This window comes from Delphinus delphis, chromosome 4 (genome assembly GCF_949987515.2).
Source record: "Delphinus delphis chromosome 4, mDelDel1.2, whole genome shotgun sequence".
Taxonomy (NCBI): domain Eukaryota; kingdom Metazoa; phylum Chordata; class Mammalia; order Artiodactyla; family Delphinidae; genus Delphinus; species Delphinus delphis.
Genome location: NC_082686.1, coordinates 83,255,958 through 83,272,466, shown reverse-complemented (window position 1 = coordinate 83,272,466; position 16,509 = coordinate 83,255,958). Strand labels below are relative to the sequence as shown.

Below are 16,509 nucleotides of genomic sequence, written 5' to 3'. Positions count from 1 at the left end.
CCCACCCTCTTATTAGCAGCACAGGAGCTTGGTTTGACGACCATGCCCAGGAACACAGGCTGGAGGGACTAAGGCCCGCCGCAGTGATTCCAGGCAAGTGGGGCTCCACGCCCCTTGCAACCAACCAGCTCTGCTACTGGTCCCTCCCATCTGTCACTCCACAGCTGGATATTCAGATCCAAGGCTCCGGGACTCCGAAGCCATTCAAAGACAGCTTGTTCCCCTCCCAGAGAATTATTTTATACACCAAGAGTTTTAGAAAATCCAAAATAATTTTATTCACTTTTTCAGATTTTTGCCTCCACAAGGTGTTCAGCAAACATGCTAAGGCGACAGAATGTCTAGTTGGTCACGACATGCAACGCTGACCATTGGACGGATGACAGCAGCGACCACGCCCACCTGAGCTACTGGCCCCAGAGCACAAACGGGGTTTGTGGGAACACACCGAACCACACGGCACTCAGAACCTGAGGTAGGTCTCTTTACAGTACAAAAAACTTCTACACCAGTGTGAGACACTGATGAGCAAGAGCTGCTTAAAGTCGCAGACTTTGGAGAGAGGAAGAGACTCTGCAGCGACCACAGGGAGAAAGGGGAAAAGACCCACAAAATCCTGAACCCTGTCACTGAACTGTGGGCTCGTGGGGCAAATGAAGGCAAATGAAGAAGTACCACCGGGAAAAGCAGCAGTGGGCTCCAGGGTTCGGACCGACGGGTTGAGGAGCCGGAGAGTGCTGTGCGGTGGCCAGCGTTAGGAACCTGAGGCAGTGGGACACTTGGAACAGACTCGATGCTTGTTGAGAAACAGCAGAGAAAAGGAGGAAAGCAGGAAGGACACTCCCCCCTCACCGAGGAACGTCTCGGCGATTCTCATTTCCGACGGAGGGAACGAAGAGGGGTCTGGGACTTTGCCCCACTGCTCTCCCGACAGAAACAGTGAAGTGACAACAGGACAGAAAGCAGGAGCCCTGAGAATTCACGGTGCTCTGCGTGGCCTCCAGTGGCCCCCGCTCCACCCCGCCCTGGAGTGGCTGCTGGGGAGGCGGCAGGGGGCCCACTGGAGGGCCCGCTATTGCCACACGCCTTCCTTTTGGACACCCAGAAAACCCGGCACCATGAAACAACCAGCTGGGGAAGAACATATGCTACCCTTCCTATAGTCTAATAGTGAAACCAGATCCTAGTGCAGCAAACTGTACAAAAATGATAGAAAGGAATCTGCACTGTTCTTAGCACAGTGCTTATTTTAATATAAAATAAACGGCTTACATTTTCACTGGAAATATAGGCTATGTACAGAATTATATATAGATATAGCTACACGTATAAAGCTTCATTATAGGCCTCTGATACATATATAATAACGGTTCCCTGAACCTTTTAGAGTGCAATTAAGAACAAAAACTAAATTTTGTTTACATGAATATGGAATAAATACAATAATCAAAATATGACTCTCCCTAAAAGTGAAACACACAAGCCAATCCTGAATTGCTGTGCTAAAGATAAAATCGGGAAAGGCAAGGTTTCGGCAGGAGGACACGATGAGGGGCCCGCCCCAGGCAGGGAATGGCAATGCTCCAAAGAAAAGAGACTTGGGCAGCGGCGGGAGGAGTTAGCCCTTGACGGCGATCTTGTTCTCTGCAGCAGCAAACATGGCATAGAACCGGGAGCTGTCATTGGACAGAAGGACCGATGGGGTGTCGAACTCCACCACCTGTAAAGGAAGGAGATGGTATCAGAATGTGACTCGGGGACACATGGGGTAATTTAGAGGATCCACTGCTCAGGAACGGGGGCAAAGCCCAAAGCCCCCTGAGGATGGAATCAAGGTGGCAATTCAACTAGCCCTGTCATGCCCAAATGGGTTCTTTTTTTTTTTTTTCAACTAACCAGGGTTTAGTTAAGAGAAAGGTTAGAGAGAAAAACCTTCAGACCTCCTTCACATAAATCTCAATTCTTTCAGCCTTGGGTATGAAGGAATCAATCAACAAGGTCCTATAAGCTGCAGAGGAAAAAATTGCAGCTCAAGTCAAAGGCATACCAGGCAAATGTCATCTTGTTGTGCAACCTGATCTGAATCTATGGATAGAAAAGGAACAGCTCAGGATGCCTAGTTGGCAGGGGGAAAAAGGGAAGTGAGTATAAAGTCAGTATAATCAACTCAGACAATTATCCATTCCTGTGATGGACTTCTAGGCGGCCACTGGAAATCATATTTCAGTAGAAAATGAATGATATGCTGGCAGAACCTGCCTCCCATGAGAGAGGACACATACTCTCCCAGCCTCCCCTGCTGCAGGGCAAAGGCATGGAATACAACTTTGGCCAAGGAGAGGAAGGGGACATCTCCTAGGGTGCTTCTAGGAAAGGTTGTCCTGACCAAGAGACAGGCATAAGGACAAAGTGTTCTTCCTTAGGACTGGCTGTGTGAGGGTATGACGTTGGGTGCTAGAGCAGACATCCTGCATCATAAGGGGAAAGGTAGACACTGGCCCTATTGAGGGATAGGCAGATTATAAGCAGATCCATATGGGAGAGGGAACAAGAGGAAAGGGCATTCTAGGTAGATGGAACTGTATGAGTAAGACACAGAGGTGAAAAAGCTTAGGGGCTTCAAGATTGTTTATAGCCAACAGCACTGCAAGGAAATAGCAGGAAACGAAGAAGGCTGGGGGGCCAGATTGTTGGAAAGCTGGGATCAGCAAGAAGTTTGGCACCACTACATGACTGTAAAAAGCAGACATATAGGGACTTCCCTGGTGGTGCAGGGGTTAAGAATCTGCCTGCCAATGCAGGGGACACAGGTTCGAGCCCTGGTCCGGGAAGATCCCATATGCCACAGAGCAACGAAGCCCATGCGCCACAACTGCTGAGCCTGTGCTCTAGAGCCCGCGAGCCACAACTACTGAGCCTGCGTGCCACAACTACTGAAGCCCACGTGCCATAACTACTGAAGCCTGCGCACCTAGAGCCTGTGCTCCACAACAAGAGAAGCCACCGCAATGAGAAGCCTGCATACAACAGCAAAGAGTAGCCCCCACTCAACACAATTAGAGAAAGCCCACACGTAGCAACAAAGACGCAACGCAGCCAAAAATAAATAAATTAATTAATTAAAAAACAAAAAAACAAACAAAGAAAGCAGACATATAGTGGCTGGTCTCAGTAGCTTTGGGAAATTCTTGTGCATGTGAGTGAATTACTAAGTACACATGCTCTCTGACCTAAGTCAAAATGTTACTGTTTACAAGCAACAAAAGAACAGGTAGTAAAGCATAATGAGAACCCCATAAGAGTGCTCCCAGCTCAATCTCTTGACTGGGAGGGCTGCATCCCACCCAAAAGGAACCAGACTACAGTCATTATGGCTGCTTATCTGAATGCTCAGAACTACTCTAAGAGGGCCATCTGCCCAATCCTGCCAGGGGCCAGTTTTCCTCCCAGACAAGGCCACGTGCCAAGCCAAGGTCCCTTGGGGGCTCAGTACCTGCCCCTGGGCCAGCACCATAATCCTATCAGAGCCCAGGACTGTATGTAGGCGATGGGCAATCGTCAGCATGGTGCAGTCGGCAAATGCTTCTCGGATGGTCTCTTGGATCAGCAAGTCTGTCTCCGTGTCCATGGCAGCTGTGGCTTCATCTAGAATCAAAATCTGCCGGGGAAGAGAAGAAAAAGAGGGGTCCGACCAATTCCTTAAGCATTCTGGTTAATCTAGGTTTCACTAAAATGTATTTTATGATTTGAATTTTACACCGTATATATTTTTTTCTAAATAGGTACACGCATATGTAAAAATACTGTTTTGCTTAGAACTGATATAACTTCAAACCCCTATGTTTGCCTTGATTTCCATGAATGAAAGGATATATGTGAAATACTGATCTAACAAAAGACTCGCCCCACTTGCTCTGTAACTCTAAACACGTACAGTAATCTTTCTGGACCTCCCTTTTCCAGTTTTAAAATGAGGGGACTGGATTTGAGGACCTGGATGTGTCTTGTAGTTTTAAAATTTTTCAAATCCACGGTTTCCAGTACTACAACTACTCAGTGGCTAGAAACAAGTTGCCCTTGGAAACTGAAGGCTCAGGGAAGTTAAAAATAAAAACAAACAAGCAAACAAAATATCCATATACCCAAATTGTGTCAAGGTTAATTTAGAAACATCTCTGGGCATACTCTTAAGAAATGCCACTGGGCTCAGAGCCAGGAATGCCTTTGGACCTCATGCCACAGGCAAAAGCTGTTCTTCCATCTTCCTGCGCTTCTCTGCTGATCCCCCTTCCCTGCCACCCACCAAACTGCCTTACCTTACAGTGACGGAGCAAGGCTCTAGCTATGCACAAGAGCTGCCGTTCCCCCACTGAGAAGTTATCCCCATTCTCCATCACTTCAGATTCAAGTTTCAGAGGTAGCTGAGCAATCTAGGGAGAAAGGAAGTCGAGATTAGAAGGGTAAAAAAAAAAAAAAAAAGTAAATTTTGAAAGATAGGAAAAAAAAAAAAGAACCTAAATTTTGTCAAAAATCCAGTGGCAAAAATAAATTATTCTGAAACAGATGAAAGAATTATTAGCCCAGAACCTAGCTCACCTAGAAAGAAGGTACAGGTGTGATGATCACGTAGTAGGACCACATTTTCTAGGCCATTCCATATTTCAGCTAAACTATTCTATTAGTCTCATATCATCAAAACGTCCCAGAAATTCCAATATGTTCCTCCCCAAAGCCTGTCATTTTTGGTTCTGAAAACATGGTCATGCGATGAGAAATGGGATAGACGAAATTACTCTCTTTCTGAAGTCCAAAACTGTAGGCCCATGGCTGTCAAACCTTTCTTTCCATAAACTATAGAACCTATTCTTCAAGTGAACTTGTTTGAGGCAGCCCAATATAAAGGTGAAGGCAGAGCAGATCTAGTTGAATTAGCGGAAGAGACCCTGGGCTTGTGCGCAGGAACACAAGAGACCCTACTTCAGGCCAGGGGTATCTGTAGATTGTGGTCCCTGGACGGGGCCTGCTGAGTTACCCTAAGAGGTCTGTGAATCCATACACACACTTTCTCCACAAGTGATATATCTCTTACACATATATAGATGCTTCAAAAAGATGTTGTACTGTTATAATGAATAAGAACAGAACTTGATTTTAAAGCATGACTGAATTCTGAGTGGTTGTCATTAATATCTTCTCAATGAATGGATAGTAAAAAGGGCAATATGACCATGGGAGGGGGCTAAGGGGGGAGGTGAGGGTCGGGAGAGAACAACCTTTATGCCCTTTCTGAAATGCCTGGGAAGCCCTGCTCTGAAGTGCTCCTCCACAGACATCCTGGAGGTGGAGGGAAAGGCTGGGCTGGACAGCGGCAGCCACAGCAGGCTGGAGACTGACCACAGCATCACTGTGTTTCCAGCCCTGAAATGCCAGCAAAACTCTCCGTCAGTTCTTTACTTACACATTCTTTCATGTGTGTCCTTTCTAGGGCATCCCAGATCTGGTCTTCAGTGTACTGGTTGAAGGGATCCAAATTGGACCTAGTGAGAAACATAACAGGAATTCTCAGGGATCCAACATGTACGTGACCATGCTGCACAGGCTGACTGTGGTAAAGGTTTAGACACTGGGGCTCAAACCCCATCCAGCCACAGCGGGAGGCTGAGATGGGAGCACTGCTGCCTGCCTGTCGCAGGAATAAGCCTCCCTTTCTTCTTTACAAAACTTTATTATTTTTATTATGTAAATGATACAAGTTAGTTACAGAAAAATTAGGAGATATAGACATACAAAGACAAAACAAAAACTAATGTATGTTTAATGACTTCTTATCAGACCCTCAGCAACAAACACTGTTAGCACTTTGGCATAGATCCTTCTAGATTTTTTATATGCATATATATGTTAAAATCTCTCTCTTATATGTATAAACTTAGGAAAACGCCCTCTTTCTTCTAGCTGCACCAGGGTGAGAGCCTGTCACTGAGCAGGGGTCTCAACAGCTAGCTGACCAGGAAAGGAGCCAATCCAGCAGGAAGGCAGAGGAGAAGGCTGAGCATAATGGGTTCAGGAGGAAGGATTTTACTGGCACCGAAAACTAGTTTGGGGACTCTTGCTTACTGTACTAACAGTATCCACCTCAAGGACATCAAGATTGATACCAAAAGAACAGGTCTAGGTATTTCTGGAGGTGTTAAAGACAGGAGAAAAAGCTCTTTGTCATGGAGGATGAGGGTGAACAGGTGGTGATGAAACATATTGGGTGGAAAGGGGAAAGGGGGCTGTTGCATTAATTTGGGGTGTCTTGTCTCGATCTAAACGTCGCGTTTGTGGGTCTAGTAATCTGAAAGGTATTAGGTATAATTTGCTTTGCTCATAAATTATGGTTGGCATATGGGAAATAGAAAAATCTTTGGGAGAACCTTAGCTCTGATCCACACTCGTCTCTGTGTCTGCGGAGACTAATCCCAGGCGTGCAAACGCAAGCAGGTCATTAACGCAGAATTCTGCCCGAGAGGAGAACGCAGGCAGGCACACGCCATCTCTGGACTCCTGGGCAACTCTCTAACCAGCCCTGCTCTCTCGTGCCCCTTTGCACGTGTGCTTCCCCCGACTTAGAACATGCAACCTCTCCCCACCTTTTTACTTGAGAGGCACTGGTAAGACAAGGGCTCTGGAGCCAGACTGCCTGACTCCTTCACAGCTTCCATCAATGACAGCTGTGTGACCTTGGCCAAGTTAGCCTAACTACTCTACGCTTCAGTTCCCTCAACTGTAAGACAGGGATAAAAGAGCACCTTCTCAAAAAGGTTGTTTCGGGGACTATATTTCACATGTATAAAGCACTTACAGCAGTACCTGCGGCAGGACCGGCAGTGTGTACGTGAGAGCTACAATTACTGTGTTATTATTATCATTGTTCTTATTCCTTGGCTGTGATTCCTTCTTGTCCTTCAGCTCTCAACTTAGATGGGGTCTTCAGGAAGTGTCTCCTTACCCTTCAAGCTTGGACTGGTGGTCCCCCTGCCCATCCCTATAATGGCGCTCGTCACTTTGTTCACTTGTCTCTCTCCTCCATTGGATTAGAATCCTTGTCTGGATCTTATTCACTGTTGTAGCCCATGTATACTGTCTAATATTTTTTGTAAGAAAGAAGAACTTATTCCTCCCGTGCTTATTTGAGGCCCTGATAACAGACATTAGTATGTCACAACTTAAGTATTTTCAGTAATAACAGAGGCAGAAAGCAGCATGGTGGAGGGCGGGTGTGTGCACACACAGGATCCGGGCAGACTGGGTTCGATCCCTGCTCTGCCTCTTACCATCCGCGTGACCTTGGACAAGTTAGTCCTCAGTCTCCTCATCTATAAAATGGGGGGATAGTGACACTACCTTGTAGGCTGCTGTGAACCTTAGAGCTGTGTAGATACAGTGCCTGGAACACGGCAGACACTCGATAGCTGGTAGCTGTTAAACTGACAGGGGACATGGTCACTTTAGATGCCTGGTTGCACCGCTTGGTGGTTTTGACTCTTATATTCGATGCATTTTTCAAGTGGACACAATAATCCCAGGATCCGAAATAGTTCTGATAAAGTCCTAGCCGTGAATGGTCTAGATGGGGAAGACATTCTCTGCAGGCATGCCATCTAGGAAGAGCCCTCTCACTTAAAGAATGATGGTCTAAAACTGAAATGGCAGAGCATGGGCCTAAGTCTAAGGAGAAGCTCACCTGCTTCTAATCAAAAAGAGATGCTGAAAGCACCTGACCTTGCTTGTCCCTCTAACACTCTGGAGTCTGCCTGAGCTTGCCTCAGGGTTGATGAGATCTGCTCTCTCTCCAGCTGCCTTGTACACTGATACACCAACAGATCAGGGTGAAACCTGTGTTCTCCATCCCAAGTCTGAGGGATAAAAGGTTAATCACGTTTTTGTTTGGTTCAACACAGACTGGTGGGAATTCCCATGGGGCAAGATTAGCACAATCCACGCCCCCCCCAAAACAACAACAACAAGATTAGCACAGCCTCTGAGTGACATTTATCTAGATGGTAATGCAAGTTTTCACAATAAAATATTCTCTCTCCTTTTGTGTCTAATATGGACTTTCTCATAGTTTACAGCAAATTTCCTGACCTTAGGGGTCACAACAGGCATCTCACTTTTGAACTATAAAGCTCAGAGCTCTGTTTTCTCTCTTTTTTTTTTTTTAAAAAAAAAAAACAAGTTCCTCGGAGCTCTTTACAAGAGTCTTCGGAAGTCCTCATCAAACCTAGACAGAAGGGGCACCCGCCCAGCGGGAAATCACAACTGGTTCCATACAGGGGTCATGTCCTGCTTTGCCTGGTCTCTTGCTCCTTGCTCTCCACCTTGGTCTCTATACAGCTGCCCCACGGGACTGCAGAGGAGAATGGCCTCTGCCCATTACAGGGAATCAACTCTGACCTCGGGCAGTAGGACCCCGAAGTCAGTGCACATGTGGTTTAGTGCCAGGCTGCTCTGGATCTGCATCCTGCTCTGACTGTGATTCCCACTTAGTGTCACGGGACCCTATCGAGCTAGAATCTCCCCCTGTCGGACAGTTCTGCAAGGTCAGTTCCTGTTGTGTCTCCATGGGCCCAGGTTCCTATCTTGACAGCCTGCTCAGGCTCCCAAGTTTCGGGGCCCCACCTTGCTCTGGTTTTATCTGTGAGCTCCCTGATTATAAATATCTGTCTTTTGGGGTCTCTGAACACTGCCCAGTTGCCACTGCTGTGGTCTATTTGCCAGAGGAAAATCCATATTACCTAAGGCTGGAATTCCCAGCACCAATAACTCGATAAATTGCCACCTATGGTTTGATACCTCACTTTCTGGATTTCCGGTTTAGCCCATCTCCTACCTCTTAAATCTTCCCTTTCTCTACCTCTTCCTGGAAGGAATGTGTAATTCAAGGTTTTAGATTCTACCACTTGTTCAGATTCCTCCCATGTCTGCTGAGTTCAGTCCTTTGAACAGATTTAAAGACCTCAACAAACATATGTTCAAGATTGAAGGGTCTGTAATGTTGGTTTCCAGGAAAGGAATGTGTACAGTTTCCCTAGACTTAGTCTAGGAAGTGTTCTTTAATACTGTACAGTGATGCCTAGTGTTATGGGTTGAAAAGTATCTCCCAAAAAGATATGTTGAAATCTAACCCTCAGTACCTAAGAATGTGACCTTATCTGGAAATAGGGTCAGTGTAGATGGTATTAGTTAAGATGAGGTCATCCTGGAGTAATGAGGTAGGGTGGACCCTTAATCTAGTAGGACTGATGTCCTTATAAGAGAGCCACATAAAGACAGAGACACAGAATGAGAGGGCCCATGTGACAACAGAGGCAGAGACCGGGATGATGAACCTACAAGCCAAGGACACCAAAGACTGTTGGCAAACCACTAGAATGTAGTAGAGGCAAGGAAGGATCCTACCGGTTTCAGAGGGAGCATAGCCCTGCTGACAACTTGATTTCATACTTCTAGCCTCCAAAACTGTGAGAGAATAAATTTCTGTGGTTTGGGGCCACCCAGTTTGTGGTACTTTGTGGCAGCGTGCCGAGAATACAAATACATCTAGTAATTCGTCAGACACCTCTTACCAGACAAATAGTAAGTACGCAAGAGTGTACTGCTCACTGAGCAGCTGCCCCATCAGACTCGGCAGACACATAGAGGGGCTTGACATTCAACCCCGCCCAGGCCCATCACACCAGCTGAAGGAGACTCCCAAGACTAAGCAATGGGTTCCAGATATGTAAGGAATATTTACGTACACCAGCAGGTGGTAAACATGCACATTAAGGCAGACCAGACTGATCTCAACAGGGAACTCAATCAGGAATGAAAAAGAAATATATACCCTCAATAGAGGGGCCAGATGGTCCTGGTCTCACCCACAGATACGAATGAAAGCAAAGTTATACATCCACGGCATCAAGTACTCAGCTGGGTAGATGGAAAGAAAAGCATCTGAGCATGAAGGCACTTATTTTTAACAGTCAGAACTCCTGGAGTCCTATGTTGCTCAAAGTGCATTTTCATCTTTGGTTCTTTATATGTTATTTTTAGCAATATTCTAAGTTTACCTATTGACTAAGATTACTGATTACTGATTACTGATACTGATTACTACTGATTAAGGTCAAGAGTATCTCCCGGGGTGTTTGAGGATACAGCAATCCCCTCCAGGCACACAGAAGACACCATGCTGAACCACATCGTCCTCTGTCGGTGGTGTGTGCCTCCCTGCAGCCTCAGCCTCAGGACAGGAGACTACGGGACCCTCAGACCTTCGTCTCTCAGGAAGTTAAAGGAAAACTCAAAGTAGTTATTCAGAAACAAGGCTTGGCTTTTAGTTAAGAGTACATGAAAAAGACTAAAGAGAACAGCAGAGGTTGTGTGAAAATGTTTTTCAAGAAGGGGGACAGAGGCTGTGCAAATCTGAAAGCAGATGAGAGTTTGAAGATGTCGGAAAAAGAAAGGTAACTAATGGTCAAGACCCCTGCGGCAGCAGGCGCAACCCTAGTTTTTGGAGAAAGAGATTACCTCTCAAGGTAGTGAATAAGGGGGCTGTGGTGATAACTTCAGAGACAATACAGTGAGTGGAGTGAGGGAGAGCCCAGGCGCTCAGCCAGACAGCCCAGGTTCTTATCTTTGGGCAAATTATTGAACCACTCTGGGTTTTAGCTTCTTCATCTATAAAATAGGCATAATAATAGCACCTACCTCATTTGAGTTTCGAGTGTTTGATGAATTAATACAACTTAAATGCTTAGGACAGTTCACCGCGTAATAAGTCCTCAATATGCTTAGCTACTACTATTATTGTTGTTGTTCTTTAGAGCAGCAGTATCTGGCACCAAAGGACCTTTTTCTTTCTTTTTTTTTAAAGACAATTTTTTTTAGAGCAGTTTTAGGTTCACAGCAAAATTGAGAAGAAGGTACAGAGATTTCCCATATACCCCCAGCCAGAAGGACTTCAACAAAAGTTAGATAACATCTAGTGTTCTTCATACAGCGATCCTAGACTTAGCATTACTTTCTGACATTGAGATTAGAAGCTTTGGGGGAATTCCCCAGTTCCACAGGGTCTAAGACATCAAAAAAAGTAAAAGGGGGTCCCTTAAACAACAGAATAATTCAAAGACAAATGAAAGACCTTGAGATTCTAAGATTCTGCTTCAAATCTGGAGCAACTTCCATCCCCTCTAGAGCGCTAGGTGCTTGTGCTTGAAGGTGTCTGGGCCCAGAATGAACCAAAGCAGAGTGGGTCAGTGGTGGGCTCAGTTGTTTTTTGTTGTGATTTTGAGTTGAGAGCTTGAAATATTCCTCAAAAGCAGAAAAAAAAAAAAAATTAATGGGCAGTTGGAAAAGGAGAGAGAGCAGCTGAACAGGAAGAACTGAGAACACTGCCTCCGGCTAATGAAGGGATGCCAGGCAGAGACGCTCCAGGTGATGAGAAGTGCTCACCCCCCCACAAGGAGACTGAGACTCAGAGACACACTAGAGTGACAGCTGAGGACAACTAGTCTCACTAAGGGGCAGATTAACCATCAGCCAAGGCAGGCTGCAGATAGTCCACAAGGATGGAAAGCATTTGGGCAGGAGCTGGTTACGGCAGAGGCAAAGAGATAGGCTTCCTGAGACCAGGAAGCACAGGTCCTCTGGGGAAAGGAAGGGACTGCCAGGACCACGAAAGAGGGAAGGTCAACAAAAGTGTTTAGGGCTGGATGAGAAGGGACCTCTCTTCCTGGAGCCAACCATTAGGGCAAAAGGCAGAGGAAAGGCACTGGCCACAGAAACACAGGCCTTACAATTCAAACCCAGACAGTTGGATGAGGGAGGGCTGGGTGAGCTATTGGAATGGACTGAGATTCTGGCCAATCTAGGCAGGAGTGTGCCCCTAAATGATCTGGTCTATGATTTATTTATATTTGTATGCAGAACAATTCAGAAATGTTTAACTTGCAAAATTCTCTGAGTTCTGTTTGTTTGATTTTGGTTTTACGTTGATTTCCCTCTAAGAGCTCCTGATATGTTTTAACTGCATGTTGGTATCTCCAGGAGACGTACGCACACCCAATGCTGGTTCAAGGCAGTGGAGATACAGTTTCCAAATTCAGAGTCTCCAGGAGGTAGCTGAGGAAGCAGCTGATCTACCCTGCCTTTGCCTTGGGAAACTCATTATAGGCCGCCTAATTTTCTAACAAAAGCAGAAGAACACCAAAAGCTGGATATTCTTTGAAACCTATGAGAAACCTGAGGAGATAAAGGGAAGATAGAAGGTCTGGGATTTAATTTTTCCTCAGTGTCTACTACCGACTTAAAAAGTCAAAATTACAGCAGGCAGAAAGTGAAACTTATATGATTTCCTAGGTTTGCACAGCCGACTAACCAAACAGCGCTCTGAGCTCAATTACTAAAAACCCAGTCAACAGCACACCAGCCACTGAGCCTGTCCATCAAGTGGCGACATATCTCTGGAGCTGATAACAAATGGCCCCATCTCCCACGAAGGCTGTGCTTCCACAGTGTTCTACAAACAGTAGCCAGCAGGTCAATGCTTAACCATTAACTCCAGAAGCCCGAGTCACAGACCCAAACGAAGGGCTGTAAAAATGTGAAATGAACACTGATACTTCTTGGTGGCAGCATATTCAAGGGAAGTCTAACGTTTAACATGCCTTACTTCCTAGTTCTCTTTTTTAAAAATTTATTATTATTTTTTACATCTTTATTGGAGTATAATTGCTTTACAGTGTTGTGTTAGTTTCTGCTGTATAACAAAGTGAAACAGCTATACGTATACATATATCCCCATATCTCCTCCCTCTTGCTTCTCCCTCCCACCCTCCCTATCCCACCCCTCTAGGTGGTCACAAAGCACCGAGCTGATCTCCCTGTGCTATGCAGCTGCTTCCCACTAGCTATCTATTTTACCTTTGGTACTGTATCTATGTCGATGCTACTCTCTCACTTTGTCCCAGCTTACCCTTCCCTGTCAGAACCATTTTTTTTTTTTTTTTTTAGATTCCATATATGTGTTAGCATACGGTATTTGTTTTTCTCTTTCCGACTTACTTCACTCTGTATGACAGACTAGGTCCATCTACTTCACTACAAATAACTCAATTTTGTTTCTTTTTATGGCTGAGTAATATTCCACTGTATATATGTGCCACATCTTCTTTATCCATTCATCTGTCGATGGACACTTAGGTTGCTTCCATGTCCTGGCTATTGTAAATAGAGCTGCAATGAACACTGTGGTACATGTCTCTTTTTGAATTATGGTTTTCTCAGGGTATATGCCCAGTAGTGGGATTGCTGGGTCATATGGTAAGTCTATTTTTAGTTTTTAAAGGGATATCCATACTGCTCTCCCTAGTGGCCGTATCAATTTACATTCCCACCAACAGTGCAAGAAGGTTCCCTTTTCTCAACACCCTCTCCAGCATTTATTGTTTGTAGATTTTTTGATGATGGCCATTCTGACCATTGTGAGGTGATACCTCATTGTAGTTTTGATTTGCATTTCTCTAATGATTAGCGATGAGCATCCTTTCATGAGTTTGTTTGCAATCTGTATATCTTCTTTGGAGAAATGTCTATTTAGGTCTTCTGCCCATTCTGTTTTTTTGATATTAAGCTGCATGAGCTGCTTGTATATTTTGGAGATTAATCCTTTGTCAGTTGCTTCGTTTGCAAATATTTTCTCCCATTCTGAGGGTTCTCTTTTTGTCTTGTTTATGGTTTCCTTTGTTGTGCAAAAGCTTTTAAGTTTAATTCAGTCCCATTTGTTTATTTTTGTTTTTATTTCTATTTCTCTAGGAGGTGGGTCAAAAAGGATCTTGCTGTGATTTATGTCAAACAGTGTTCTTCCTATGTTTTCCTCTAAGAGTTTTATAGTGTCTGGCCTTACATTTAGGTCTTTAATCCATTTTGAGCTTATTTTTGTGTACGGTGTTAGGAAGTGTTCTAATTTCATTCTTTTACATGTAGCTTTCCAGTTTTCCCAGCACCACTTATTGAAGAGGCTGTCTTTCCTCCGTTGTATATTCTTGTCTCCTTTACCAAAGATAAGGTGACCATAGGTGCATGGGTTTATCTCTGGGCTTTCTATCCTGTTCCATTGATCTATATTTCTGTTTTTGTGCCAGTACCATATTGTCTTGATTACTGTAGCTTTGTAGTATAGTCTGAAGTCAGGGAGTCTGATTCCTCCAGCTCCGTTTTTCTTTCTCAAGATTGCTTTGACTGTTTGGGGTCTTTTGTGTTTCCATACAAAGTGTGAAATTTTTTGTTCTAGTTCTGTGAAAAATGCCATTGGTAGTTTGATAGGGATTGCATTGAGTCTGTAAATTGCTTTGGGTAGTAGAGTCATTTTCACAATGTTGATTCTTCCAATCCAAGAACATGGTATATCTCTCCATCTGTTTGTATCATCTTTAATTTCTTTCATCAGTGTCTTGTAGTTTTCTGCATACAGGTCTTTTTTCTCCTTAGGTAGGTTTATTCCTAGGTATTTTATTCTTTTTGTTGCAATGGCAAATGGGAGTGTTTCCTTAATTTCTCTTTCAGATTTTCCATCATTCTTGTATAGGAATGGAAGAGATTTCTGTGCATTAATTTTGTATCCTGCTACTTTACCAAATTCATTGATTAGCTCTAGTAGTTTTCTGGTAGCATCTTTACGATTCTCTATGTATAGTATCATGTCATCTGCAAACAGTGACAGTTTTTCTTCTTCTTTTCCACTTTGGATTCCTTTTATTTTTTTCTTTTCTGATTGCTGTGGCTAACACTTCCAAAACTATGCTGAATAACAGTGGTGAGAGTGGGCAACCTTGTCTTGTTCCTGATCTTAGAGGAAACGGTTTCAGTTTTTCACCACTGAGAATGATGTTGGCTGTGGGTTTGTCATATATCCTAGTTCTCTTCTAAATGATGATTTAAAAAATTAAGAAAAATACGGTTCTTTTTCCTGAGCCAAAATTATAAGGTTAATTTTATTCTCAAAGGCATTTCTGTGGCATCTATAAATAGAGAGATTTATGGGAAGGAAGAGCAGATCTGGCAACACCTTTCAATTTCTTAATTTTAGACCTGAGTCTTCAATAAATTATAATTCTCTTTAATGTTGCTTGTTTAACCTTGTTATCTCAGTACCCAAAGGGAATGATATCCTCATCAACAGATCCAGTCTATGCTGTCCAAATTCATTAGTGTTTTAGAGAAATGCCAAAGTAAACACACCCAAGAGCACTGACTCCACATGAATGCAGGTGAGAAGTCAGCTTATCCACCAAACCTCCTTAAATCAGTGGGTTCAAATGCCACTTCTGAAGAAAGCGGGGCGGGTGTGTGTGTGTGTGGAGGCCTAGTTTTAAAGACAAGTCTGAACATTGCCTGTGGTTATTTGAAATTAAGTTGGTACCTTTTTTTTTTTTGGAAACTGCTAAAAATTAAAGAGGGAATGGCAATATCACTTTTAGAGTGATTTAATAAAAGGAGTCCTATCTAGGTCAACTGTATAGTTAAAGCTGTTTTTATTTAGAAGGAGTCAACTTAAATAGAAATGGACTCAAATTATGGAAACACATTGCTTTTAGGAGGCAGAAGCTTCAGGCTAAAGGTAGAATAAAGCCTAGGAAAAGATAACGGGGTTAAACATATATCCTTCTTAGTTATTTTATCTTTGGCAATCTGGCAGATTTCAGAGACAGGCATCATTCTAGAGTAAGAACAAAAGGCGGGGGAAAGATACTGGAAGATGAAAAAACGTGAGTAGTAATAATGCCTGAAGACCATCGTGAGAACTGTGACTTGGAGGGTACCTAGAAGAGAGTACAGCACGGGGAGGACGATGATGGCTGCTACCATGTATAGGATGCTCGCCCTTTGCCAGCCTCTGTGCTTGTATAAAATTTGCACAAATTTATTCAACCTTCACAACAATAGGGCTTAGTAGTATCCCCATTTCATGGAGGAGAAAACAAGCTTAGGCGTGGTTAACTTGTCTAAGACACACAGTCCAGATGTCTCTGACTTCTTGCCGCCACGCTGCACGGCCTCTGGGTCCCACTTAGCTAATGAGGTGGCTCGCACACTGGAGCTGCCCCTTCTGCAATGGGGAGCACATGGTGCCGTGGGAAAGCGCTAGATCAGAGGCCACTAGATCTCAGTCCCCGATGGGGGCTCTAACATGCCCACCTGGCCTGAAATGTGGCACGAAACATGTGGGTGCTGAGCTCCTCACCTGACAGTGCCGCTGAAGAGCACCGGCTCTTGGGGAATGATGGAGAGTTTGCTCCGGAGGTCAGCAAGGCCGATATCACTGATTCTCACTCCGTCGATCTTGATACAGCCTCCAGATAACTCCACCAGACGGAAGAGGGCCATGCCCAGAGAGGACTTCCCTGATGAGTCAGAAGACGGGCAGAAAAGTCATTCAATTAGCAAATTCTGTGAAGACAAAACTGCTTTATTCTCAGG

At 44.4% G+C, this 16,509-nt stretch overlaps 1 protein-coding gene across 2 annotated transcripts in view; it reads right to left on the bottom strand.

The window, feature by feature from the left end:
• Positions 1-253: 253 nt before the first annotated feature.
• Positions 254-16,509, bottom strand: part of ABCC5 (ATP binding cassette subfamily C member 5) — an 87,359-nt gene continuing 71,103 nt past the window's right edge. For both annotated transcript variants that reach the window (XM_060011036.1, XM_060011037.1), the window contains exons 26-30: positions 16,274-16,433; positions 5,459-5,537; positions 4,317-4,430; positions 3,494-3,658; positions 254-1,720 (exon numbers count right to left, since the gene is read on the bottom strand). In XM_060011036.1, coding sequence (XP_059867019.1) covers positions 1,619-1,720; positions 3,494-3,658; positions 4,317-4,430; positions 5,459-5,537; positions 16,274-16,433 — 620 coding nt within the window. In that variant the 3' untranslated portion in view covers positions 254-1,618. The remainder of the gene's footprint in view (positions 1,721-3,493; positions 3,659-4,316; positions 4,431-5,458; positions 5,538-16,273; positions 16,434-16,509) is intronic.